The sequence below is a fragment of the Monodelphis domestica genome, chromosome 5 (genome assembly GCF_027887165.1).
Source record: "Monodelphis domestica isolate mMonDom1 chromosome 5, mMonDom1.pri, whole genome shotgun sequence".
NCBI lineage: Eukaryota > Metazoa > Chordata > Mammalia > Didelphimorphia > Didelphidae > Monodelphis > Monodelphis domestica.
In genome coordinates, this window is record NC_077231.1 from 89,662,164 (window position 1) to 89,683,929 (window position 21,766).

General features: G+C 35.7%; 1 protein-coding gene across 6 annotated transcripts in view; it reads right to left on the reverse strand.

The window, feature by feature from the left end:
• The window catches only part of WASHC3 (WASH complex subunit 3), a 50,793-nt gene that overhangs the window by 27,386 nt on the left and 1,641 nt on the right, over positions 1 to 21,766 (reverse strand). For 3 of the 6 annotated variants that reach the window (XM_001365393.4, XM_007503323.3, XM_056798768.1), the window contains exons 2-5: positions 20,137 to 20,235; positions 11,306 to 11,371; positions 5,308 to 5,430; positions 851 to 961 (exon numbers count right to left, since the gene is read on the reverse strand). In XM_001365393.4, coding sequence (XP_001365430.1) covers positions 851 to 961; positions 5,308 to 5,430; positions 11,306 to 11,371; positions 20,137 to 20,235 — 399 coding nt within the window. The remainder of the gene's footprint in view (positions 1 to 850; positions 962 to 5,307; positions 5,431 to 11,305; positions 11,372 to 20,136; positions 20,236 to 21,766) is intronic. The other 3 variants (XM_007503325.3, XM_056798769.1, XM_056798770.1) reach the window with 2 other exon arrangements.

Here is a 21,766-nt window from a genome sequence, read left to right on the forward strand (position 1 = left end):
GTACCTCTTCATTGGTTTCATACTCTGGTGCATGTCATCAGAATATGGGGGTAATGACTTAAGTGCTTTCAACATTACCTTATTTAGATGAGAAATCTATTATTTTTCTACAAATGCTATAGAGAGGATCATTGAAACAAAAAAATAATTATCATCAAATGTTTCTTATCAGCATTTGGAAAACTTGGTAGTGAATTCTGTATGATTCCCTAAATACTAATTTTCCTTACATATCTATGTTCCATCTATCTAAAACTCATATTTTAATAAAAAAGGTCTTACATAAAACTTTTCCTTAGGAAACCTTTCCCAATACATCTTAATTCTAGTGCCTCCGTGCTGTTAATCATCTCATATGTACCCTGTATATAACATATTTACATATATTTGTTTGCATGTTGTCTCTGCAATTTGATTGTAAGCTTCTTGGGGGCAAAAATTGACTTATAACTCTTTTTTGTGCTCCCAATGCTTAGCACAGTACCTGGCCCATAGAAGTTGCTTAATAAATGTTTACTTATTGATTGACCATTAATTCTTCCCACGAGGAAAAAAAAATGCTGACATGAAACCATACTGTGTAAGTATAAAGATTCAAGCCTTCAAGGTTCTACAATTTTTTGCATGTAGGTACTTGTACTTCTACTGACATAAAAATAGGTGCTATTAAATTAGATCAAGAATTGTTCTGAATGATAAAATGGAGAATTAATTACACATAATCAGGAATTAGGAGATTCGAACATTTTGCCATTCAAAGTTTTAGCAGTCTTTCTAAATGGAAAAAAAAAATTCTCTGAAAACTTTCAAAAGCTTTGCTAAACACAAAAAACAGACTAAATCAGCTTACCACTTGAACCATTTTGAGATATCTGGCATATCTTGGATCCTTGGCTACAGTTAAGATATGTTCTGCTGCTGCTTCACATTTCTGGGGTCCAGAGTCTTGTGTATTGTTCTGCTGTAGAAAGTATTGTGTATAAATCTTTATATGATTCAGAAAAGGGGACCATCATTCTATTCACAAAGGATGCTTCTTTTTTTTCCCTAATTCCAAAGCAACCAACAAATTCTAAACTCAAACGGTAAAAATCACATTTCTAGATTTGGTTACAGTGTATTTTAGAATATTTATGCACACCTCAATAACATTTCAAAAGAGATTACTTTCAAGTTTGAAGCACTGTTTTTAGAGACTTATTTGTGATAGGAAAAGATTCCTTTTAAAATATGGAAATTCTCAGTATTGTTAATTTATGCTTTATATATGAATACTTTAGACATTCTTTTAATGATATTTTAAAAATCATCATTCTTTAAATTATTAAACTAATCTAACTTGTTTTTGGATCAGTAAATGACATTCTTAACCATCTAAAGCTTGCTCATATGGATTCCTTCCTAAATATTTTAGTTTAGTTGGTCAAAGCTATTTCTACTTCTTAGAAAATGGTACTGGGAACACCGTTACATGGTAAATAGAAGTCTATTTCTTAGAGGAAAGTCTCCATTTTGAAATTTTGCATACATATAATTGTTTCTAATTTAGAGGAAAAGAAAAAAATTTGGATCTGTGATTTCAGCAGTGAGGTGTAACACCCAATGTGGAAATTCCCTACACCATTACAGATTAGCATGTGTCACTTGAGCTACCTTGGATACTGAAAAGCTAAGTGACTTGTTTAGAGTCAGAGGGGCAGTATGTGTCAGAAGGGGAAAATGGCCCCAGGTCTTCGTGACCCCAAGGCTGGTCCTGTCTCTCTCCTCTGTCAGGCTACCGCTCAGTAAGAGTCATACCATTCTCTCAATATTTATTGTATTTCACACTGATATGTGGGCTTTAAAGTAAAAATATATATGTTAGCTATTTTAATTTTCTAGTAAATTGAAACCCTTCTGCTCATCCAAATATTTCATATAAAGTTAATGAGTGGGAATTTAAGCCAGTATCAATGCAGTTCATTTCTGTTTCAATTCTCTAGAGCAGAACCTGTCTCTAGTTTAATAAAGCAAATTTAGGCAAATCAAAGGAGACCATGTTGTGAGTCATTCACTCATGAAGGTTCAGTATAAGGATATCTATTCAGGTGTAACACACCTGCCTTTTGCTCTCTGGGAGTCCAACAGCTGTGTCATATATTATATGAAAACATACTATAATCATTACAATTTAAACCAGAGCTGGGTCTGACTAAAATCTCAAGTAAGGCTGGAAAGAAATGTCCCCCAAATCCCTGAAGGCTCTCGCACTGAAATGTTTAGCAGTCCTAAATGTATTACTCAAAAATTCAGGCACATTTCATTCTGCCCACATGTAGGTGAACAGGTTAAGTTGAAACCATTAAATGAATTTTTAAAAAATTCAAACAAGCTCCCAAGAATGTATTTTTATTTATGGACAATAAATCTGCACAACAAAATGGAGCTAATTCATTGAATACACTTACTTAATAAATTTTAGTTCATAATTCTTAACTCATGCCAACCAAGACTTCATAAAGTTATGTAACAGTTTGCATTTCAATTATTTAAATGACTGTCTTGGATCATCTACCATATCTCTCAACTAGCCCTAATTTTATTTCAGAACTCACCTCAATCTGCATGAATTCAATATTATAACTATGACTCCTGTACCAAATGGTAATATCTGAATCATGAAATAAAAGTTGCAGAAAATCAATGTGACATTTTAATTTAATACATCATAACTTCAATTTATGGGCTAGTCTTATATTTAGGCTACAGGTTGAGAGGTATGGATCATGAACACAATGTACATGAATACCAATCAATACAAAGTTTTACAAACAAATTTGGGGCTTTCTTCTTTTAGAAAATACAGACTTATCAGCTGAATCAATGGACAACGAAAATGTGTCAGCCAGCATAGCAGTCTCAAGACACTTTATGTACATCTACTTCAAGATTATTTCGAATAGATTTTTTAAATTAACTCAATAAACATGGAATGCTATGACAGTCTTGCAATACATGCATTGAAGGGGCATAGTTTATAAACATTCCAAATGAACTGAAGCACACTTTTAATGTAAAATAAATCGTATCCATCTTATCTTAGATATGTCATCATTTTATCATCACCCTGAGTTTGCAAAACATATTAGAAATCTGGCTAAAAGTATTGCTGATCAGCATTTAGTAAACAAAACATAAAACAACAACAAAATACCCAATTTTAATGGTATACATTAATTTTTCAAATACACTTTGTAGATAACATTCCATAGCAGCCCCTAAAGGGCCTAACTAACATTCCATCCCTGTGCTGTTTTTAAGTTTGTAGGTAGAAACATAACATGTAAAAGGTGTGCCCTAACTAGTGGTAAGATGTTTCTATGAAATCACAACTTTAGGCAAAATAGGAAGCAGTTAATTGCTATAGAAACAATACTATGAACATGAAGAACATTCCCTGGGGGTAGGACTGGGAAGCAGAGATATTAGCAAGAGTCTGGCCAGTGCTTCATGTATGGGAAAGAAGGGCTGAGCACAGGAGAGAGCTAGGGAAGGGAAGCCTGGACACTGTGGTTCTTCAGAGGGGTTGAAATGAGCAAAAGGTTTAGGAAGACCTAGATACAATGCAGCAGAAGGGCCCAAGCAGAAGAGAACCAAGCAGGCAGAGAAGATTTAGGTGCAGGGGAGCCCTAGGCCAGAGTCTGCCAGGAGGATTCAGCATCCAGAGACCGGGATGGGTTCAGGTTTACATCAGGACAACTATGTTGGTCCAAGATGATGGGACCAGGCAAGGATCTGATGCTGAACAAAAGAGAGCTAGGTTGGTCTGTGATGAGAAAGTTAACTAAAATCAAAGTGGGGTTCACATCGTTAAGAAAAGTTTTGTTAAACTGTACTGTTAATATTGGTTAGGGTGACTTTAAGTGGGATATGTTTGTACAATTAAAGATAATTACTATGGGGTATATAAATGGGACAAATGAGATTTCAGAAATCTCATTCACAGGACAAGAAAATTTAGATTAGTTGAAAGAACAAATAATCTTCTAAAGAAAAGAAAATTCCTGTTCAACAACTAAAACTTTAAAGTTTAACACTGTATATTTTTAGATGCCATCATGATAGATGGAACTATACACTGCACACCAAATGAATATTAAATTACCCAGTTGCAGGGAACGGCTTCTCTACACTGCATCCAAAATACACATCCGAACATAAAGCACAATAGGTATTTTGTTTTTATGTCTGACTCTTCATGACCCCATTTGGGATTTTCTTGGCAAAGATACTAGAGTGGTTTCCCATTTCCTTGCACAGTTTGTTTTACAGATGAAGAAACTGGGGCAAATAGAGTTAAGTGATTTGCCCAAGGTCAACCAGCCAGTATCTGAGGCTGGATTTGAACTCATGAAGATGAGTCTTCCTGAATCCAGGCCTCATTTTGTTCACTGAGTCATGTAGCTGTCCTTTTATTCACAAAAAAACACTAATAAACTGATTTAAAATTTAATTGGCCTTTTCCTTTAAATAAAACATTTAATATTAATAATAAAGATATTTAATTAAATATACTTAAATTCATCTCCAGAAAAATGACTACAGAGATACACAAATCCATATAAGTAAATGCATATTATTAGTTTGCAGTAGCCTTTAAAGGATTGTAAAAATGGTTTTGTTTATCTTTGAACCAAATACTTTGCTGAGGTAAATATCTGAAGACTGCCTTCTCAAATTGTCCTTATTGTTAAAAATTTTTAAAAACTTTTCATCTGCTTTGCAAATAAGAAATAAGCTTACATTAAATTCACTAAAATCTTTTTAAAAATCAATTTAAGGTGAAGGATATAATCATAGTCAAAGCTCTTTTTTTTTTTTAAACCCTTACCTTCCGTCTTGGAGTCAATACTGTGTATTGGCTCCAAGGCAGAAGAGTGGTAAGGGCTAGGCAATGGGGGTCAAGTGACTTGCCCAGGGTCACACAGCTAGGAAGTGGCTGAGTCAAAGCTCTTTTTTGACCCCAAATTCTTTAAGTTTTTCTTTTTAATAGTTATAAGGAAATGATGAAAAAGTTCACCTTTAAAACTCATCTGAATTTCTGAAATGACCACCCTCAGAAAGCAGGACAGTTGAACAAGAACAAAGAGTAAACAGAGGCTGACAAAATTTTTACACTTTATATTTTTTCTCACTTGAAATTTAGAATTTGGCTCTTAAAATTTCCATTTTTCTTTATTTCTTCTTTCCACCCTGGAAGCTCCTCCAGCAGGTTCAATCATGAAGAGATATTCTTTGGGAAGAAGACCTTGGTACTTAAATACTTACCTCAGATTGAGGAGACAGAGATGACTGTTGATCTGGAGTGGCTTCAGGACCATTTGTAACACTGTTAACATTTGCAGTTGATATTTCAAATTTGACATCTTCTAGACCCGGAATAGATGAAAGCTGAATGTGAAAAATAAGTCCCAACATATGAAGATAATGCTAAAAGTATACAAAAGGTCCTAGCTATTATTTTTACCCCTGCCTTCTCAATTCAGTATCTAGACCAGAGGTTTTGTGTTATGTACCCTTTGGGTAATGAGTTGAAGCTTATGGATCTCTTTTCTGAATAATGTTTTTTAAAGGCACAAAATGTTAAGTTTTATGAAGGAATAAGTTATATGAGTTTGTAAAGGAAACTCATTATATTAAAATAGTTATCAAATCTATGGGTGATCTTCCTTTCTTCTTCCCTTCCTCTCCTGCCCCTCAAAAAACCTTTACCTTTGATCTTAGAATCAATACTATGCATTGGCTTTAAGGCAGAAGAGAGGTGAAGGCTAAGCAGTGGGGGTTAAGTCACTTGCCCAACGTCTTACAGCTAAGAAGTATCTGAGGCTACATTTGAACCCAGAACCTCTTTTCTCCAGACCTGGCTCTCTATCCACTAAGCCACCTATTTATGAAATTTCTAAGAAATTCTACAACATAATTTTTTAAATGAAAAAAATATACTAAAATATATATATATGCTGCATTTGGATCTTATGATCATGTCTTACTTTATATTTTAATTTTCTTTCCATTAACATGAAACATCTTCTAAGTTCTTTGTGACTTTCCAACATACAAAATGGTTATCGAGAGTAAGAACTTGGTCACTATTAGAAGGTACTGATTCAGTCACTTGTCAGGCCCCAAGACAGCTGAGATATTGACTGACTCAGTAAAAGACCAGCTGTTCAGGTGAGGGCCAAAAGCAGGGTTCGTTGGCTTGAGAGCCTGTGAGTCCTCAAGATTTCTCTGAGTGGCAGTGAGGGGTCAACAACTTTCCGCACAGACTTGTGGAAGTTGAGCTGTAATGTCAGAGGATGGCTCTATTTTCAGGGAAAAGAGGGAGTCACTGAAAAGTAATACTGATGTAAAAAAGGAAATGAAAATCAATAAAATATTCTAGAAGAAAAAAAGTAAAATGGAAATCAAGGGGGCAGTTAGGTAGCACACTCGAGTGCCAGGCCTAGAATCAGGAGGACCTGGATTCAAATCTGGCTTCAGATATTTCCTAGCTGTGTAACCCTGGGCAAGTCACTTAACCTCCATTGCCTCACCCTTACCATTCTTTTGCTGTGGAATCAATATTCAGTATCAATTCTAAGGCAAATGTTAAGGGTTAAAAAAAAAAGGCAAAATGGGTTAGACAGTCTGAATTTCAGTATTATGTGAATGTATACATTCTTTTAGAAGATACTAGTAATTCTAAATGAGAACACAATCAACTAAATAAGAACTGAACTATAACACACAAAAAAAATCATCTTTATGAGAAAAATCTAATGAATTAGACCCTGAGTCTATCTATACAGAAAGGGAATAGAGAACTGAGAGGTATAGAGTAGGGCTCTGTACCTCAAGAGATACCAACTGCAAATGGATGCAAACTGGATGTAAGCAAACATCTGCTGAGCTCCACATATCTGTGCTCTCTCCCTATTTCCTGCCCTTGGCTTGGCACTCCTTGGCCTCCCATCGTGGCCCTACTCCAACAAAAAACTCCTAAAAAAGTGGAAGTGGAAACAGAAGAGACCTTTTCTGGGCATAGACAGCTGCTACACTACTTCTGGGCAGACCTTAGACCTTTAGCCCTACTGTCTCAAAACCCAGTATTATATCAAACTTCCAGTGAACTAAAGTGTTTAGGGGATTTTTTAGCCTGATCTGCCCCTAACTTCATTTTGTATGTGTAAACTAATATAATATTCCACATGTTATTCCAATACATTATTCTATTCATCTATTCATCACTGAGTATTATTGATATAATAAAAAACCATGGCAAATTAGGTAATTTTGGAGCTTGAAACTTTTAAGAAAAGATATAAAACAATACTCTTCATTTTGTGGAGGCCTAGAGAGAAAAAGTATATGACCAAAGATGAAGTTGCTTTCACTAGGGCAAATATTTGGTGTTGACTTTAGATTAATATGCTCTTTATTAATCATTTCCTAAACACTGTTCTAAACTATGTTAATAGGGTTTCTGTAAGAAAAGGCTAGTGATAGTTCTCCAAAATTCTGAAGGTATGAAATTTTACACTTCCATGCATACACTCATAAACATTCCTAAATAAAACCTTTGTGTGACAATTTTGTTTTAAAAATGATGCACAAAGTTACCTAAACTACCCTATTTTACTTCAGCTATCTAATCCATACCACAATATCTCTCACCTCCATTCCTTCTCTCTACTCAACATCATTACCACTTTAGACCAGACCCTCATTATCTCTTGCCAGGATGATTCTGATAGTTTCCTACCTAGTATCCCCAAGTACATCTCTTACATTGCCATGTAGGTAGCAGACTAATTTCCCTAAAGTGTGGGTCTGATCATGTCACTTCCTCATTCAATAAACTATAATGGGGAAGTTCTTCCTTTCTCTAGGCTCAAATAAGGACTCCTCTGCTTAGCTTTTAAAGTTCTTTAGACCTTGCCCCATCAGACTTGTATAACCTTATTCTACATCCCTGTGCTTCCTACACTACGATTCAGGCAAACTGGCCTTGTGGTTCCTGACAGATGATAGATACTCCATATTCGGTTCCCATATCTTTACTCTGCAAATGCTTGGAATTTAGTTCTACTCTATGCTTGGTATCTCATTTCCTTCAATACTCTGCTCAAGAGATATCATCTACCTAAAATCTTTCCTGAATCTCCCATGATGCCAGAGATAGCATCTTCCTCCTCATAAATGTATTTAGGTTGTATATATTTATGTATGTAAATGTTGTCTTTTTCACTTGAACATAAACTCTTGAAGGGAAAGAATGCTTTCTTTTTCATCTTCTTAACTCCAATCTCAAGCATTAGGCCTTGAGGGTGGTAGGGATTTAGTAAATGCTTGCTGATTGAGTGATGTGATGGCATCCCATTCCCCAAGAATCACCTGTCTAGCTCTTCTGTGTTCTGTTAATATACCTCAAGCCCCTAAATGCTCTGTGGCCAAATACACTCCCCAAATGCTCCCTTGTGGCAACTGCTGACATACCCATGAAGCTTGTTTGGTTTTAGAGTTCAGCCAGAACTAAACAACGGCGTTTCATATCCCATTATCCACAGTGCCTGTTCCAAACATTCTTCTCTCATTTTTGCAAAGACTTCCTAGCTTCTGACACCATAAAAAAAAAGGTCTAGAAGATGTACATTCAAATCCCATATGAGAAACTACCAGCTGTGGAATAAGCATGTATAAGTCACTTGCCAAGTCTCTGTTTTCTCATATGAAAATTGGGGTAAGAATCCTATAGTATGTATGACCAAGCTGTGAAGCTCACATAAGATAATGGAAATCTAATGCTTTATAAATGTCAACATGATATGAATATAAACTATTAGTGTCCTTCACTGCCAAACTTCTTAGTCATCTACAGCTGATGCCCCACATTTTTATTTCTCACTCTCATTATAAACTCAAGCCATTTGCTTCCACTCCCTAGTCCTCTACTGAAATAGTTCTCTAGGAAGTCACCAAGGACAATCCCAAATCTCATGGCTTTCTTCTTGTCCTCGTCTGTATTGACTTACCTGGAGCTGACTTCTCCATAATCACTTACATCTGCACACTGTCTCTGCTTTCTTATTCCTAAGGCCAAAATCCCAGTATGACTCCTTTAGGACTTGCCTCCACTATTGGCACAGTCCCCTATAAGGTATTTCCCATCTCTATTTTCTTTCCTGCTCCAAACAGTGTTTATGCTGCTGCTCAACTTCATGCAAAGGCTTAATTATGCCACTCCTACTCAAAATGTTTAAATGAGCTTCTGCTAAAAGTCCAAACTTCTTTGCCTAGGTTTCAAGTCCCACACCCCTACTTATCCAGTTTCCTATTATACTAATTCCTTCTGGGAAATCTGCTTTAGAGAACCTGGAAACCTTACATAAATAAAATGTGGAGAGAGCAGGTCAATGAATTGGGTATGTAATTAAAAAAACAAGATAATTAATGAATCAAAAAGTCTTAATTAAACACCAAATTGGAAATCCTGTAGATGGAAAAGAGAGATGAATAAAACTGAAGGTAAGAAAACCATTGAACTAATGAATAAGATAAGGGACTGATCTAATGAAAAATCCAATAAGAGAACATGGAATATTTCCTACCTTCTATACATGCCTAGAATATACTCTTTTCTGGTTGAATTCCTACTAATTAATATTTTTAAACCCGATTCAATCATACCTCTTCCAAGAAAGTTTCCTTGATCTCCTAGTTGGTAAGAACTTTCCACCTACTTCACATACTATTATTTATTTGCCTCTCTCTTATATATTCTTGGTTCATTATAACTATTTATGACTTGTATCTGTGAACTAGGAAATATACTCCAAGAAAGCAGAAACCAAAAAACAGAAATATAAGTTTTCTATTTCTCCACTATGAACAATAAGCAATCTAAAAACCAATAAACAAAAAGTTAGCCCTTAGTTTGTGGAATTGAATTGACTAACATTAATTGATCTATGTGGAGATCAAACCCAGGACTTTGCCCTCCATCACAGTTTTATGCAGGGATACAAAGACAAATTCAAACAGTACTTACCCTCAGGAAGCTTACATTCTATTGGGAGAAATAATGAGGACATAGAATACTAAGTAATTGGAGAGGAGGAATGATCAGGGTGAGGAAGAGGTGAACTGGAGCTTAACTTCTGAAAGGCACCAGGAGGGAATGCATTTTAGGCATGAGGAGAGGACAGTTGAAGGAATGGACTGGCTGGACTATAGATGAAAGGAGTTGGTGACAGACTGAAATGATTTCTGAATGCCAAGCTTTCAACCCATAGGTTAATAGGGAGCCACTAGAGCTTTTCTGAAGAGGAGAATAACATGGCCAGACCATATTTTTAGAAGTATCACTTTGGCAGCTATGGAAGGATAGTCTAGAGAGGGAAGGGACTTGATGGAGGGAGTCTAATACCTGAGTATTCCTAGAGCATTAAAACAAAGTACAATTACATTAATTAAACATTCTAAACCAATGGCAATCAATCTCAAGAAATTATACACCCTGAGAATTTGTCACTGATAAAGATAGAGGGACCAAATCCTGAGTAGTGTTAAATGTGTATTATAGCTGAGGGTACAGTAAGGAAATGCTCAAGGATATATCCTTTTATTCCATAAACTGTGGAACCATTCAGAGGAAAGCCTGCCCTTACTGCCTCTTAAGTCCAAAAGAGGAGAGAAAGATCATCGATCCATATCAGAGCCCTTTTTCCAGCCATGAAGATGGCACTCTACATACACCTTTCATTTTCTTCAACCATAAATGAGGTGTGGTAGTAGAGAAAGGTCTACTAAAAGACTGTAGTCTCAAAGTGAGACACACACACACACAACTTTATTTTGAAAAAGATTTTGGTCAGAGTAATGATGTTTATATGCATGATATGTTTATATATAATTTATCCTATTACTTTATGTATTGGTGATTATTAAAACAATTTTATATTTTTCCTCCAGTAGTTTATTTTGACAAATGTTTCACCTACTATTAAGATTTTGAATATTTTAAAGAAAAACTACTTAAGAAATGGCTCCTGGAGGACGTTTGCATTTTATTAGAATTAAAATAAGGAACAGTTTAGAACAAATCCCACTTCTCCAATTTTAGATTTTTAAAATCAAGTGTCATAAAATATTAGCTTTTTATTACATATAAACAAAAAGCTAACCTGATTCATCTTTAACCCTGACTGAAATAGTGCCACTTAAAAATTTTAGAACACTGAGAAAATGAGTCTTCATAAAAGATAAATTATGTAGAATGACAGACCTTTGCATCCAAAATATTGAGAGTTGTTTCTATTTGCTGAATCCGAAGAGAAAGAGCTGATAGTTTCTAGGAAAAGAAAAAAAAGAATTGATACATGAGAATGAAATTCACTGATAAAATAGACCGGCAACATCTTCCATTGTCCAACAGACACTGAATCAATTTGGGGATGAGAAAACTACCTCAAAACATCCTATTTTGCAAAGATTAAGACAATCTATTACATGATTTAGCAAAGGCAGAAAAAACTTTTTATAAATAAGAAATATATTGTCTTTCAGCTTATCAGAATTCGCAAAGAATTCACAATAGGATACACACATAAAAAAAGGCTAACTTAAGTCAACTATTTAGAATTCACTTGGAATAAGATCCCACTTTACTACATTAACATAGAAGCATATATTACTGGCCCCAATTTGACTTTCAAGATGCAGAAGTCAAAGGGTGAGAGGAGCATGTTGGGAGCTGGGCAATTCTTTTTGGGAATGATTAAAGAGGAGGAAGAAAAAAAAATGAGGACATGATGAAAAAGCAAAAGGAAGCAATTTACCAGCAAAATCGAAGATAAACCAGAACTAAGAATTTAACATGCTCTAATTGTTCTGCACAATTAAATTATATATACATACATACGTACATAAACAAACAACAGTATCCTCATCATAAAATTTGATCCATAAGAACATTTATTTAAAAAAAAAAAACCCTAACCCTAAACATTACCATATTCAGTAAGATAGTCCAAAACTAGTTGGCCAGGTTGCTTGCTGGCGAGTATTTCACATTCTGACTGTTTTCTGGCAGATTATCAGGATTGTGACTGGCTTATAAGTATAACTTTAACACCCTGAGAAATGGTCATTCAGCCAATTTTTTAGAGAAATCTTAAAAAATGGATATATAACCACAATGTAGTTTAGCTCTCTTACAGAAGACAGTTGTTTTTAAGATGAGATTCTTGAAGTCTAGAAAGACATTACTTGGAAAAATCAAAGACATCAGAATTTGATTTAGACCAACCAAGGCCAAAAAGAGATTCAAAGTCAACAAGAGAACTGAATTTAACCTTGACCTGTTAGGATTTGTTCACTTAAGTTATTCTGATTATAACAAATTTAGGGCATTTTCAACAAACTCAAGGTAATAAAAACAATCTGTTGAGATTTATCAGGCCAGTGATTCAATGTTCAGGCTTACAACAAAATGGAAGTGGTTTTGCAAAACACAAATAAATATGAATATCTTTTTACAGAAAAGATTTGTTAAAAGTTTGAAAACCAAATTTTGATCAATGAAATTATACTGTCATGAAACTCAATATCTCAAGAAATATGATGAAGAATCATTTACAAAATATATCTATGAAATCTCAAATGTATTAGTTCTCAAAATACAGGTGTTCATACCAATTGGTTTGGCTAATGTAAATCTGCCTATATTCAGAATGCATCCATATACATGTAAAAAAATTACTTGGGGGAAAAAACAAAACTGCATTTAGTCTGATATCCATTATTTGAAGGTATTTCACCTTTGTCTTTTTATTTATAATTCTGGGGGGTAGCTGGGTGGCTCAGTGGATATAAAGCCAGGTCTGGAGACAGAGGATCCAGGCTCAAATCTGGGCTCAGACACTTTTTGCCATGTGGGAATCACTTAACCCCAATTGCCTAGCCCTTACTACTCTTCTGCCTTGGAATTAATACTCAGTAATTGACTCTAAAGCAGAAAGTAAGGGTTTATTATTTTAAAAAGTCAACAATATAATTCTCACATTTTATAGGTTTCTTAAATATATGAACAAACTAATCAAGAAGCAGGCAGTTTTTAAGTGCTTCTATGCACCAAGCACAAGATACAGAGGTAAAAATGAAACTACCTCTTTGTAAGGAACTAAGCTTCCAAAGTATTGTACTAACTCAACATAATGATATACTAACATAACACTTTTGAAAGGTCACATTTTACAAAAAAAAATTGACACTAAGTTTGGGGAAAAAAATTTTAGCATATTATTAGATGGGTATCTCTATTTAATTCAATATCTAAGTTAAATTTACCTGCCCTAAATGGCATGTAAATATTGAGTTAATAACCAAGACTTACCATTTACTAATCTTGGTAAACCTCTAGGGATACTAATTTTTTAATTTGGGGGAACTAGGAGACTAAAGTCTTTTGAGCTTAACTCAGTTCATGAGGATTAATTCATTTGCTTCAATAAACACTTATTATCATTTCTTAACAATCCCCAAACGATAAGGACACTCAAAGTCAGTCAGCTGGTTCTTTTTAAATCCTTTTTTAAAAAAAATCGTTAATTATTTCCCAATTATGTATAAAAGAATTAACAATTATTTTGTCAAGTTTTGAGTTCCAAATTCTCTCCTTGCGAAGACAAGCACCTTGATTTTGATTATACACGTGAGGCCATGTCAAACACATTTTTATATTTGTTGCACTGCAAAAGAAAACACAAGCAGAAAACAATAAAAATAAAGTAAAAAAATATACTTCAGTATTCAGAGATCATCAGTTCTCTCTTTGGAAGTGGAGAGCATTTTTTAGCTCAGACCTTTTGGAATTATCTTAGATCACTGTCTTGATGAGGGTAGCTAAGCCTTATACATTGATCATCATACAATATTACTGTTGCTGTGTACAATAGTCTTCTTGTTCTGCTCCCTTTACTTTATATCAGTTTGTAAGTCTTCCCAGTTTTTTCTGAAACCATCCTGGTCATCATTTCTTTGAGCACAGCACTATCCCATCACAGCTGTATACCGCAATTTGTTCAGCCATTCCTAATTGATGGACATCCCCTCAATTCAATTTTTCAATTCAATTCAGTTCTGGGTCAAAGTTTTATAACAGTATTACTTGCAACCTCTGACAACAAACACAAAGCTGTCAAGGGATGTGTTATTGTCAGAGGTTGCAAGTATCTGGAGTGAGATTTGAACCCAGAACTTCTAAGTTCAACCTTTTATCCATTACATTATACTGTCTCTCAAATACAAACATTTTGTATTTTGTAATATTTTCATAAAACATTAACTAACTTATATGAATGAGTCACTCATAATGATAAGGAAAAAAAAGTATCTATTCATAGGAGAGAACATACCAATCTCTACTAAATGATTTGTGAATATAGTCTTAAGAACTATTTTCCTAGCCATGAATATGGACAACAATGTAAATCTCCTATGGTTGTCTTTTGCCTGCTACTCAGTTAATTTGGTGATAGAATAAAGATTTTGGAGGGGATGAGAAAATAAAATTGTTTAGATGAACATAGTCTTGTATCTTAAATTGTATACTTTTCTTTTTGCTAAAATAAATGTACCCACAGACACATACATATATAATAAACTGCATACTAACAAATTGCTAAGTTTCCCTTTTTACAGAAAAACAACCTTAAGTGATTCAAATATTTATGCATATGCATTTGTAATGGGATACTGAAAAGAGAAAGAAGAGACTACTTCAAGAACACAATTTCAATAATGTGCTGACACTAAAAACAATAGGGAATGACAAAGAATTTAGAAAATGATCCTGTTGTTAGTCCGCAAAGTCTGGGAAGGAATGCTGGTTATGTTAACTAGTGCTTTTCACAGATGACATTGGACTCTAGCAGAATCACATTAAAACCTCATCCCTCCAAAATGACTGTCATCTAAAGGCTCAAAGAGGTAGGATTTCAACTCTTATAAGGCAAGAATTTCAACACATGGACAAGTAGTTCATTAAACAGAAATATGGTCAATTCTTAACCAATAGCCAATTCTTTTTTTTTTTTTTAATCCCTTACCTTCCAGCTTGGAATCAATACCATGTATTGGTTCCAAGGCAGAAGAATGGTAAAGGCTAGGCAATGGGGATTAGGTGACTTGCCCAAGATCCCACAGCTAGCAAGTACCTGAGGTCAAATTTGAACCCAGGATCTCCCATCTCTGGCCCTGGCTCTCAATCCACTGAGCCACCTAGCTTCCTCCCAACAATGATAATTCTTGAGTGATCTGGTTACAACAAAATTCTTTATACAGAATAATCTGCAATTATCAGTGTTTTGTTTTGGGGTTTTCTGTATTTTACAGTCTGAGTCTCATGAAATATCACTATATCTATATCTATATCTATATCTATATCTATCACTGAATAATCAATTCATTGTTGGCTTTCTAGCTGCAAGAGCCCAGACCTGCTGGGCTTCTGTTCTGTATGAATTCCCATGAAACTCATAATGCTTGCTGCTTTTGCAATTTTTTTTTGTAGCAATCACGAACTACTCCTAAATGTTGCTGTGTGATGCTGGAGTATGATGCATATTGGTAAACTGATGATAGAAGACAAGAAGATAAGAGCAGTGAACATTTACAGAGTACTTACCTTGTCCCAGGCACTATGCTTAGCACTTTACCATTATTTTCTCATTGGTGTACACAACAACCTTGAGAGATAGGTGCTATTATTAGCCCCATTTTGTATATGAAGAAACTGAGACAGGCAGAGAAGAAATGGCTTGCCTAGGGTCACATAGGTAGGAGGCTGTATTTGAATTCAGGTCTTCCTGTCTTCAGGTCAGATGCTCCGTCTGCTAAGATGCCAGGCAACTTCAAAACTCAACAATGGGCCCCTTCTCCTGTGGTTTTCTTCCTCCTCCCTGACTCCAGAAGGGCTGTTGAAGTAAAGCTGCTATTGGCTGCAGCCTAAGTGAAGGGGCTGAACCCCTCCCAGATCTGTTCTCTCTGAACAGAATAGCCTCTGGATTATGTTTCTGGGCCATTGAGGAAAAAGGCACCAAGGAACAAGCAGCAGTGACCTTCACTCTCCCTTCTTTCTTTCCATTAAACATCATGGGATCAGAGATTCAGAGGTACAAGAGAACTAAGGGATGGGGCTGGCAGAGAGTTCTGCTTCTTCCCTTTCATTTTAAATATGAGGTCCTTTTATTGAGTAAAGTTAGAGAACTTGCCCAAGGTCACCCAGGTAACCAGGAGCAGAGCTAAAATTTGAACTTGGGTCCTCTATTCCAATAACTTTAGTGTTTTTTGTTACACCTCTGCCAAACCATCAATCAATATAGTAAATATACCAAAAAATGAGACTAGATATATGTACATTCCTTTGAAGTGGTATCAATCCATTCTTTCTTCTGCGCTCAGGGTACTTTAAAGATCTTATTAATCCCTTTCCTCTCAATGGAGAGACGACATTTATTCTAGTTTATTTTTTCTTCAAATGTTGTAAGTATGATTTTTAGATTTATGAATTAGGTCATACTGTTAATAATGAAATTCCAGTCTGGAAAAATTTAAGCGTTCACAAAATTCAATTTAGTCAAATTTGACCTACAAAGAAAACAAAAATGGGACTAAAAGAGGACCAGGCAATACCCTCCAGGAATTCATAAGGAAAAATGCATTAAGTGGTTGATAATAAAGAATATAGCATAATAAAGCCCCTCAGAACCAATTTTTAGCTCTAACATGGGGATCTGCCTTGCAATTATAAATGAAAGAGAACATTCTTTTTTTTTTAAACCTTAATCTTCCATTTTAGAATCAATTCTATATATTGGTTCCAATGCAGAAGAGTGGTATGGGCTAGGCAATTAAGTGACTTGCCCAGGGTCTAGGAAGTATGTGAGGCCACATTTAAACCCAGGACATCTCTTCACCTAGCTCTGGCTCTCAATCCACTGAGTGACTTAGCTACCTCCAAAAGATAACATGCTAAAAGATCATTGTTCATTGTTCTATTAGAAATAAGTATGATTTAAAAAAATATATTTCTTAGGGGGGCAGCTAGGTGGCTCAGTGGATTGAGAACCAGGTCTGGAGACAGGAGGTCCTGGGTTCAAATCTGGCCTCAGATACTTCCTAGCAGTGTGACCCTAGACAAGTCACTTATCCCCTTTTGCCTTAGAACCAATACACAGTATTGATTCTAAGACAGAACATAAGGATTAAAAAAAAATACATATATATACACACACATATATATATATATATATATATATATATATATATTTCGTAGGATGGATGTACAGTATTGTAATACGATCGATAATGTCTTGTCTCCACTTATAAAGGTAGAAAAGTTAATTTAAACACTAATAGTAAATCGTCTTTCTCACTTTTAGAAGTTTCTTTTTTCAGAACAAAATACTAAGGTCTACTGACAAAGGGCCAGAGCATGGTCACTTGGTACCTGAGATTTGCTTGTTTCTAACAACTATAGACTTCAGTATCAACCAGTACATTTTTACTGCAACACATGAAAGGAGAAATTTTAAAGGAAAAAGAGGAAAATATGTACTTCGGGGCTGAAAACAGTACAAAACCAAAACGTTGTGGCTCTGGGCCTGGAAAGTATACATTGTTTACACATTCATTACTCTAAAAGAGAAACACTTCTTACAAAAATGAACTTCTTAGTATAGGGTTCTAGGCATACCAAGAGGCAATAAGAGGAAACTTGGTCAATGGTCATTTAAGTTGGGGGATACTCTTGAAGTATGTAATACCTACTGAAATAATGAGTCTAACAAGGAAGCAAGGAACAATGGGTTGTTGCTGGTCATAAGACTATCAACAAAAACGGATACTGCGAAGGCAACAATGGTTAAAATGCAATACACTAAGGGTCAGCTAGGTAACAGTGTATAGAGAGCCAGGCCTGGAATGGGGAGGACCTGGGTTCAAATGTGACCTCAGACACTTCCTAGCTGTGGGACCGTGGGCAAGTCACTTAATCCCCACTGCCTACCCCTTACTTCTCTTCTGCCTTAGAATTAATACTTACTATTGATTCTAAAAAGAAGGAAAGGGTTTTTTTAAAAAAGCAATATGTTATTTTATGACTAGAAAGAAACCCTGTTGCAGCAATATTCCTTTAATTAGAGAACTCTGAATGGGTCTACTGATGAAGGAAAAAAGCCAGTAATTTTTTTTTCTATAATTCAATTCTGGTTTGGGTTTAGTTTAACTGAATTTGTTACAGTTTGGTATGTTCAGTTCACATGGAAAAAATAGAATTTTTTTAAGTTGAGTCCCACCTCAAAAAATAGTAACTAAGATTCATTTTTCATTTGAGAAAAAAATATCCATTTAAGTTTGTGTTTGATGGTTCTTCTGAAAAAGAATCACACCACCCTTTAATAGTGCTAGCAATATATTTAAAACTATTTCAGGGAACCAAATCAAATACTTCCTAATTTGAAAGAAAAATCACTTTATACGTGCACACACAGTCTTTCTAAGGACAACAATTATCAGATTTTCTGGTTAAACAGACATGACATATATCTATATATTTACAAACATACATGTATATATTTCTATCTATCTGGAGAGACACACACAAAGATAGAGAGAAAAAATTAATTAAAAATAAATGAGAGGCACCTAGGTGGCTCAGTGGATAAAGCCAGATAGAGACAGGGGTTAAAAAAAGTGGTTTAATAAATGACCAAAGGGGCACACTGTGCTTTCTCATATGACAAACAATTTAAAATCTCTCACATTTTTTTCTTAACCCTTACCTTTTGTCTTAGAATCACCACTGTGTATTGGTTCTAAGGGAGAAGAGTGATAAGGCAATGGGAGTTAAATGATTTGCCCAGGGTCATATGGCTAGGAAGGGTCTGAGGCCAGATTTAAAGCCAGGACCTCCTGTTTCTGGGCCTGACTGTCTATCCATTGAGGCACCTAGTTGCTCCCCATTCCACTCATTTGGAATAAATATCCAACCTGGCAATAACCAAGATATTCTAATAGCAGCACAATGACCTTTATATCTTGACTTTGAATTACCTCTTGATTATCTATTCTACAGGAAATATGGAAGAAATCAAATTCTGAGGTAATGTTCACATTTCATTTTGGCTTAGTCAATAGTTGCCATCATCTCCCATAACAAAATTTTGGGGACTGGGAGAAGGTATGAAGGAGCATTGAGAAATAACCATGCAAACACCAATCTTCCCCTCCCCCCCCAAAAAAAAGAAAATTGAGAACAGAGAAGAAAGAAGTCATAAGGCCTGGAAAATTCATGATGCAGCATCTAAACCAAATCTGCTGATGACTAATTGGAAGATATTGGTAGCTGTCTTCAATCTATTTGTTAATAAATACTTTCAAAACAGGTGTGATGGGGGGCAGCTGGGTGGCTCAGTGGATTGAGAGCCAGACCTGGAGATGGGAGGTCCTTGCTCAAATGTGACCTCAGACATTTCCTAGCTGAGTGACCCTGGGTAAGTCACTTAATCCCCATTGCTTAGCCCTTACTGCTCTTTGGTCTTCAGCCTTGGAACCAATACACAGTAATAATTCTAAGATGGAAGGTAAGGGTTTAAAAAAAAAAGAGAAGTTTAGGGAGGCTTGCTATTGGGCAGTTCAACAAGTATTTTTATATATAAAAAAGGAGAAAGCTTCTGTAATATAGTTGGAAGACAGAACTTCTTTCCCCTTCCACATACTAAGATTTCCCAATTGTAACATCTTTATCCATCCCCAAATGCTACATAATTTTACTACTCCCATCCATGACAGAAAGCCTGCCTATAATTATTTTAGAGTGGCTTAAAACCCCTCCAAACTCTAAAATAGCAGGAAGGAAAAAAGGGTATAAAATGTCTAGAAAATTACAACTTGAAAGAATGAAATTCAAGGGACTGTAGCTATATAAGGACAGAGATGAGACAAATGAGTACTGACTGGCCTTGACACCAGAATCTATTACACAACAAACTTTTCTGATCAAAAAACTCCCCCCAGTTCCTCTGCCACCCTGACAACAAACAGCAAACAACCTACCTCCTCACAAACAGTAGAAAATCGGTTGAGGAACTGTACTGTATGTACCACAAACTGGTTTAGAAATGCAACAGTCCTTTTCTGTTGAATTGCAGGCACCTGCATGATGTAGAAACATAAGAGAATTCAAAGAGCAGAAAGGACTATCAATGAATGCTCTAGGTCAGCATTGGCAAATGTTTTCGAGATTGCATGCTCAAACTGCAACTTCAAGCTGCCTGTGAACTCCCCACATTACCCCAGAGAGGGGACAGAGGAAGTGCTCACTTTGGGTGGCTGGAGAGAGGGATGGGGCATGCAAAAAATGTCCACAGATGCTGGGAAGGGGGGAAACAGAGCAGCTCCTCCCTCCATGACAGTTTAGCAATTATGCCAATACTTTGCCAACACCGCTCTAGGGCACTTGGTACTGTGTACAATATCTGAGGCAATGCCAACTGTGGAAAGAACATTTATTCTGGAGTCAGAGGACCTGGGTTCCAGTTCTGGGCTCTGCAACTTACTATTTGTGTGACTTTGGGCAAGTTACTATCCCTGTTGGGGCCTCAGTTTCCTTATGTGTGAAATAAATGAGGGGGCTAGAGTGGACTATTTCTTAGATCCTTTCTTATAAATCCTAGGAGAGCTATCTTCAAGTATTTAAAAGGCTGTCAAATGGAAAGGGAATTCTACTTCCTTGGCTTAGTCCTGGGGAAACAAACTATGGGTAAAGTGGAGTAGTCATTAGGAAGTAGATCTTGGTTTGATACAAGAAGGTGAATCCCAGTAAATAAGAGACATTCAACAATGGAATGGGATGCTTCAGGAGGTGGGTAGAATCAATTTAGAAATAGAAGAGATCTCAGCAATATTCTAGTTCAATCCCTTCATTTTAGATGATGGAAGTGAGAGTCACAGGTGGGAAGGCTACAAGGATATTAAAAGGCAAGATCTGAAACCAGTATTTAAGTGCTGAACTTAAGTGTTTCTTCCACTGTACCACATATGTCTGTGGTGAAGTCTGAAATTTACCAAGAGACACAAGATTAAGAGTATCCAGAATCTGTATAAACAAAAGCCCAATTTTTTTAAAAGGAGAAAACTAAAATGAGGGAAGACATAAGTTGTATATACCTTTTGCACTAGACGCTGCAATATATAGTAATGGCTAATTCTGGGTAAGAAATACTTTTCTAGGAGTCATCCCAAGGCAGACAGGATGACTTCCTTCTTTAAATCATGCAGGAGCTCAATGATTTATCATTTAAAGGGGTTAGCTTGGGGTCAGTTAGACTATGTGGCACTTGGGTGCCATGAAAAAAGTCTGGATTTGGAATCAGAATGCCTGGGTTTCAATCAATTAATAAACATTTATTAAGCAGCAATTAAGTGCCAGGCAATGTGCTAAGTGCTAGGGATAAAAAAAAAAGGGACAGACACTCCCTGTCCACAGTGAATGTATAAGTTAATGGAGGAGACAAATATATACAAACAATTTATATACAGAATAAATAAGAAATAATTAATAGAGGGTTGGAAAAGGCTTCCTGTAGAAGGTGGGATTTTAGTTGGGACTTAAAGGAAGTCAGGCAGATCAGAGATTAAGAATAGAGGAGGGAGAACATTTCTGGAATGGGGGGCAGGCAAGACA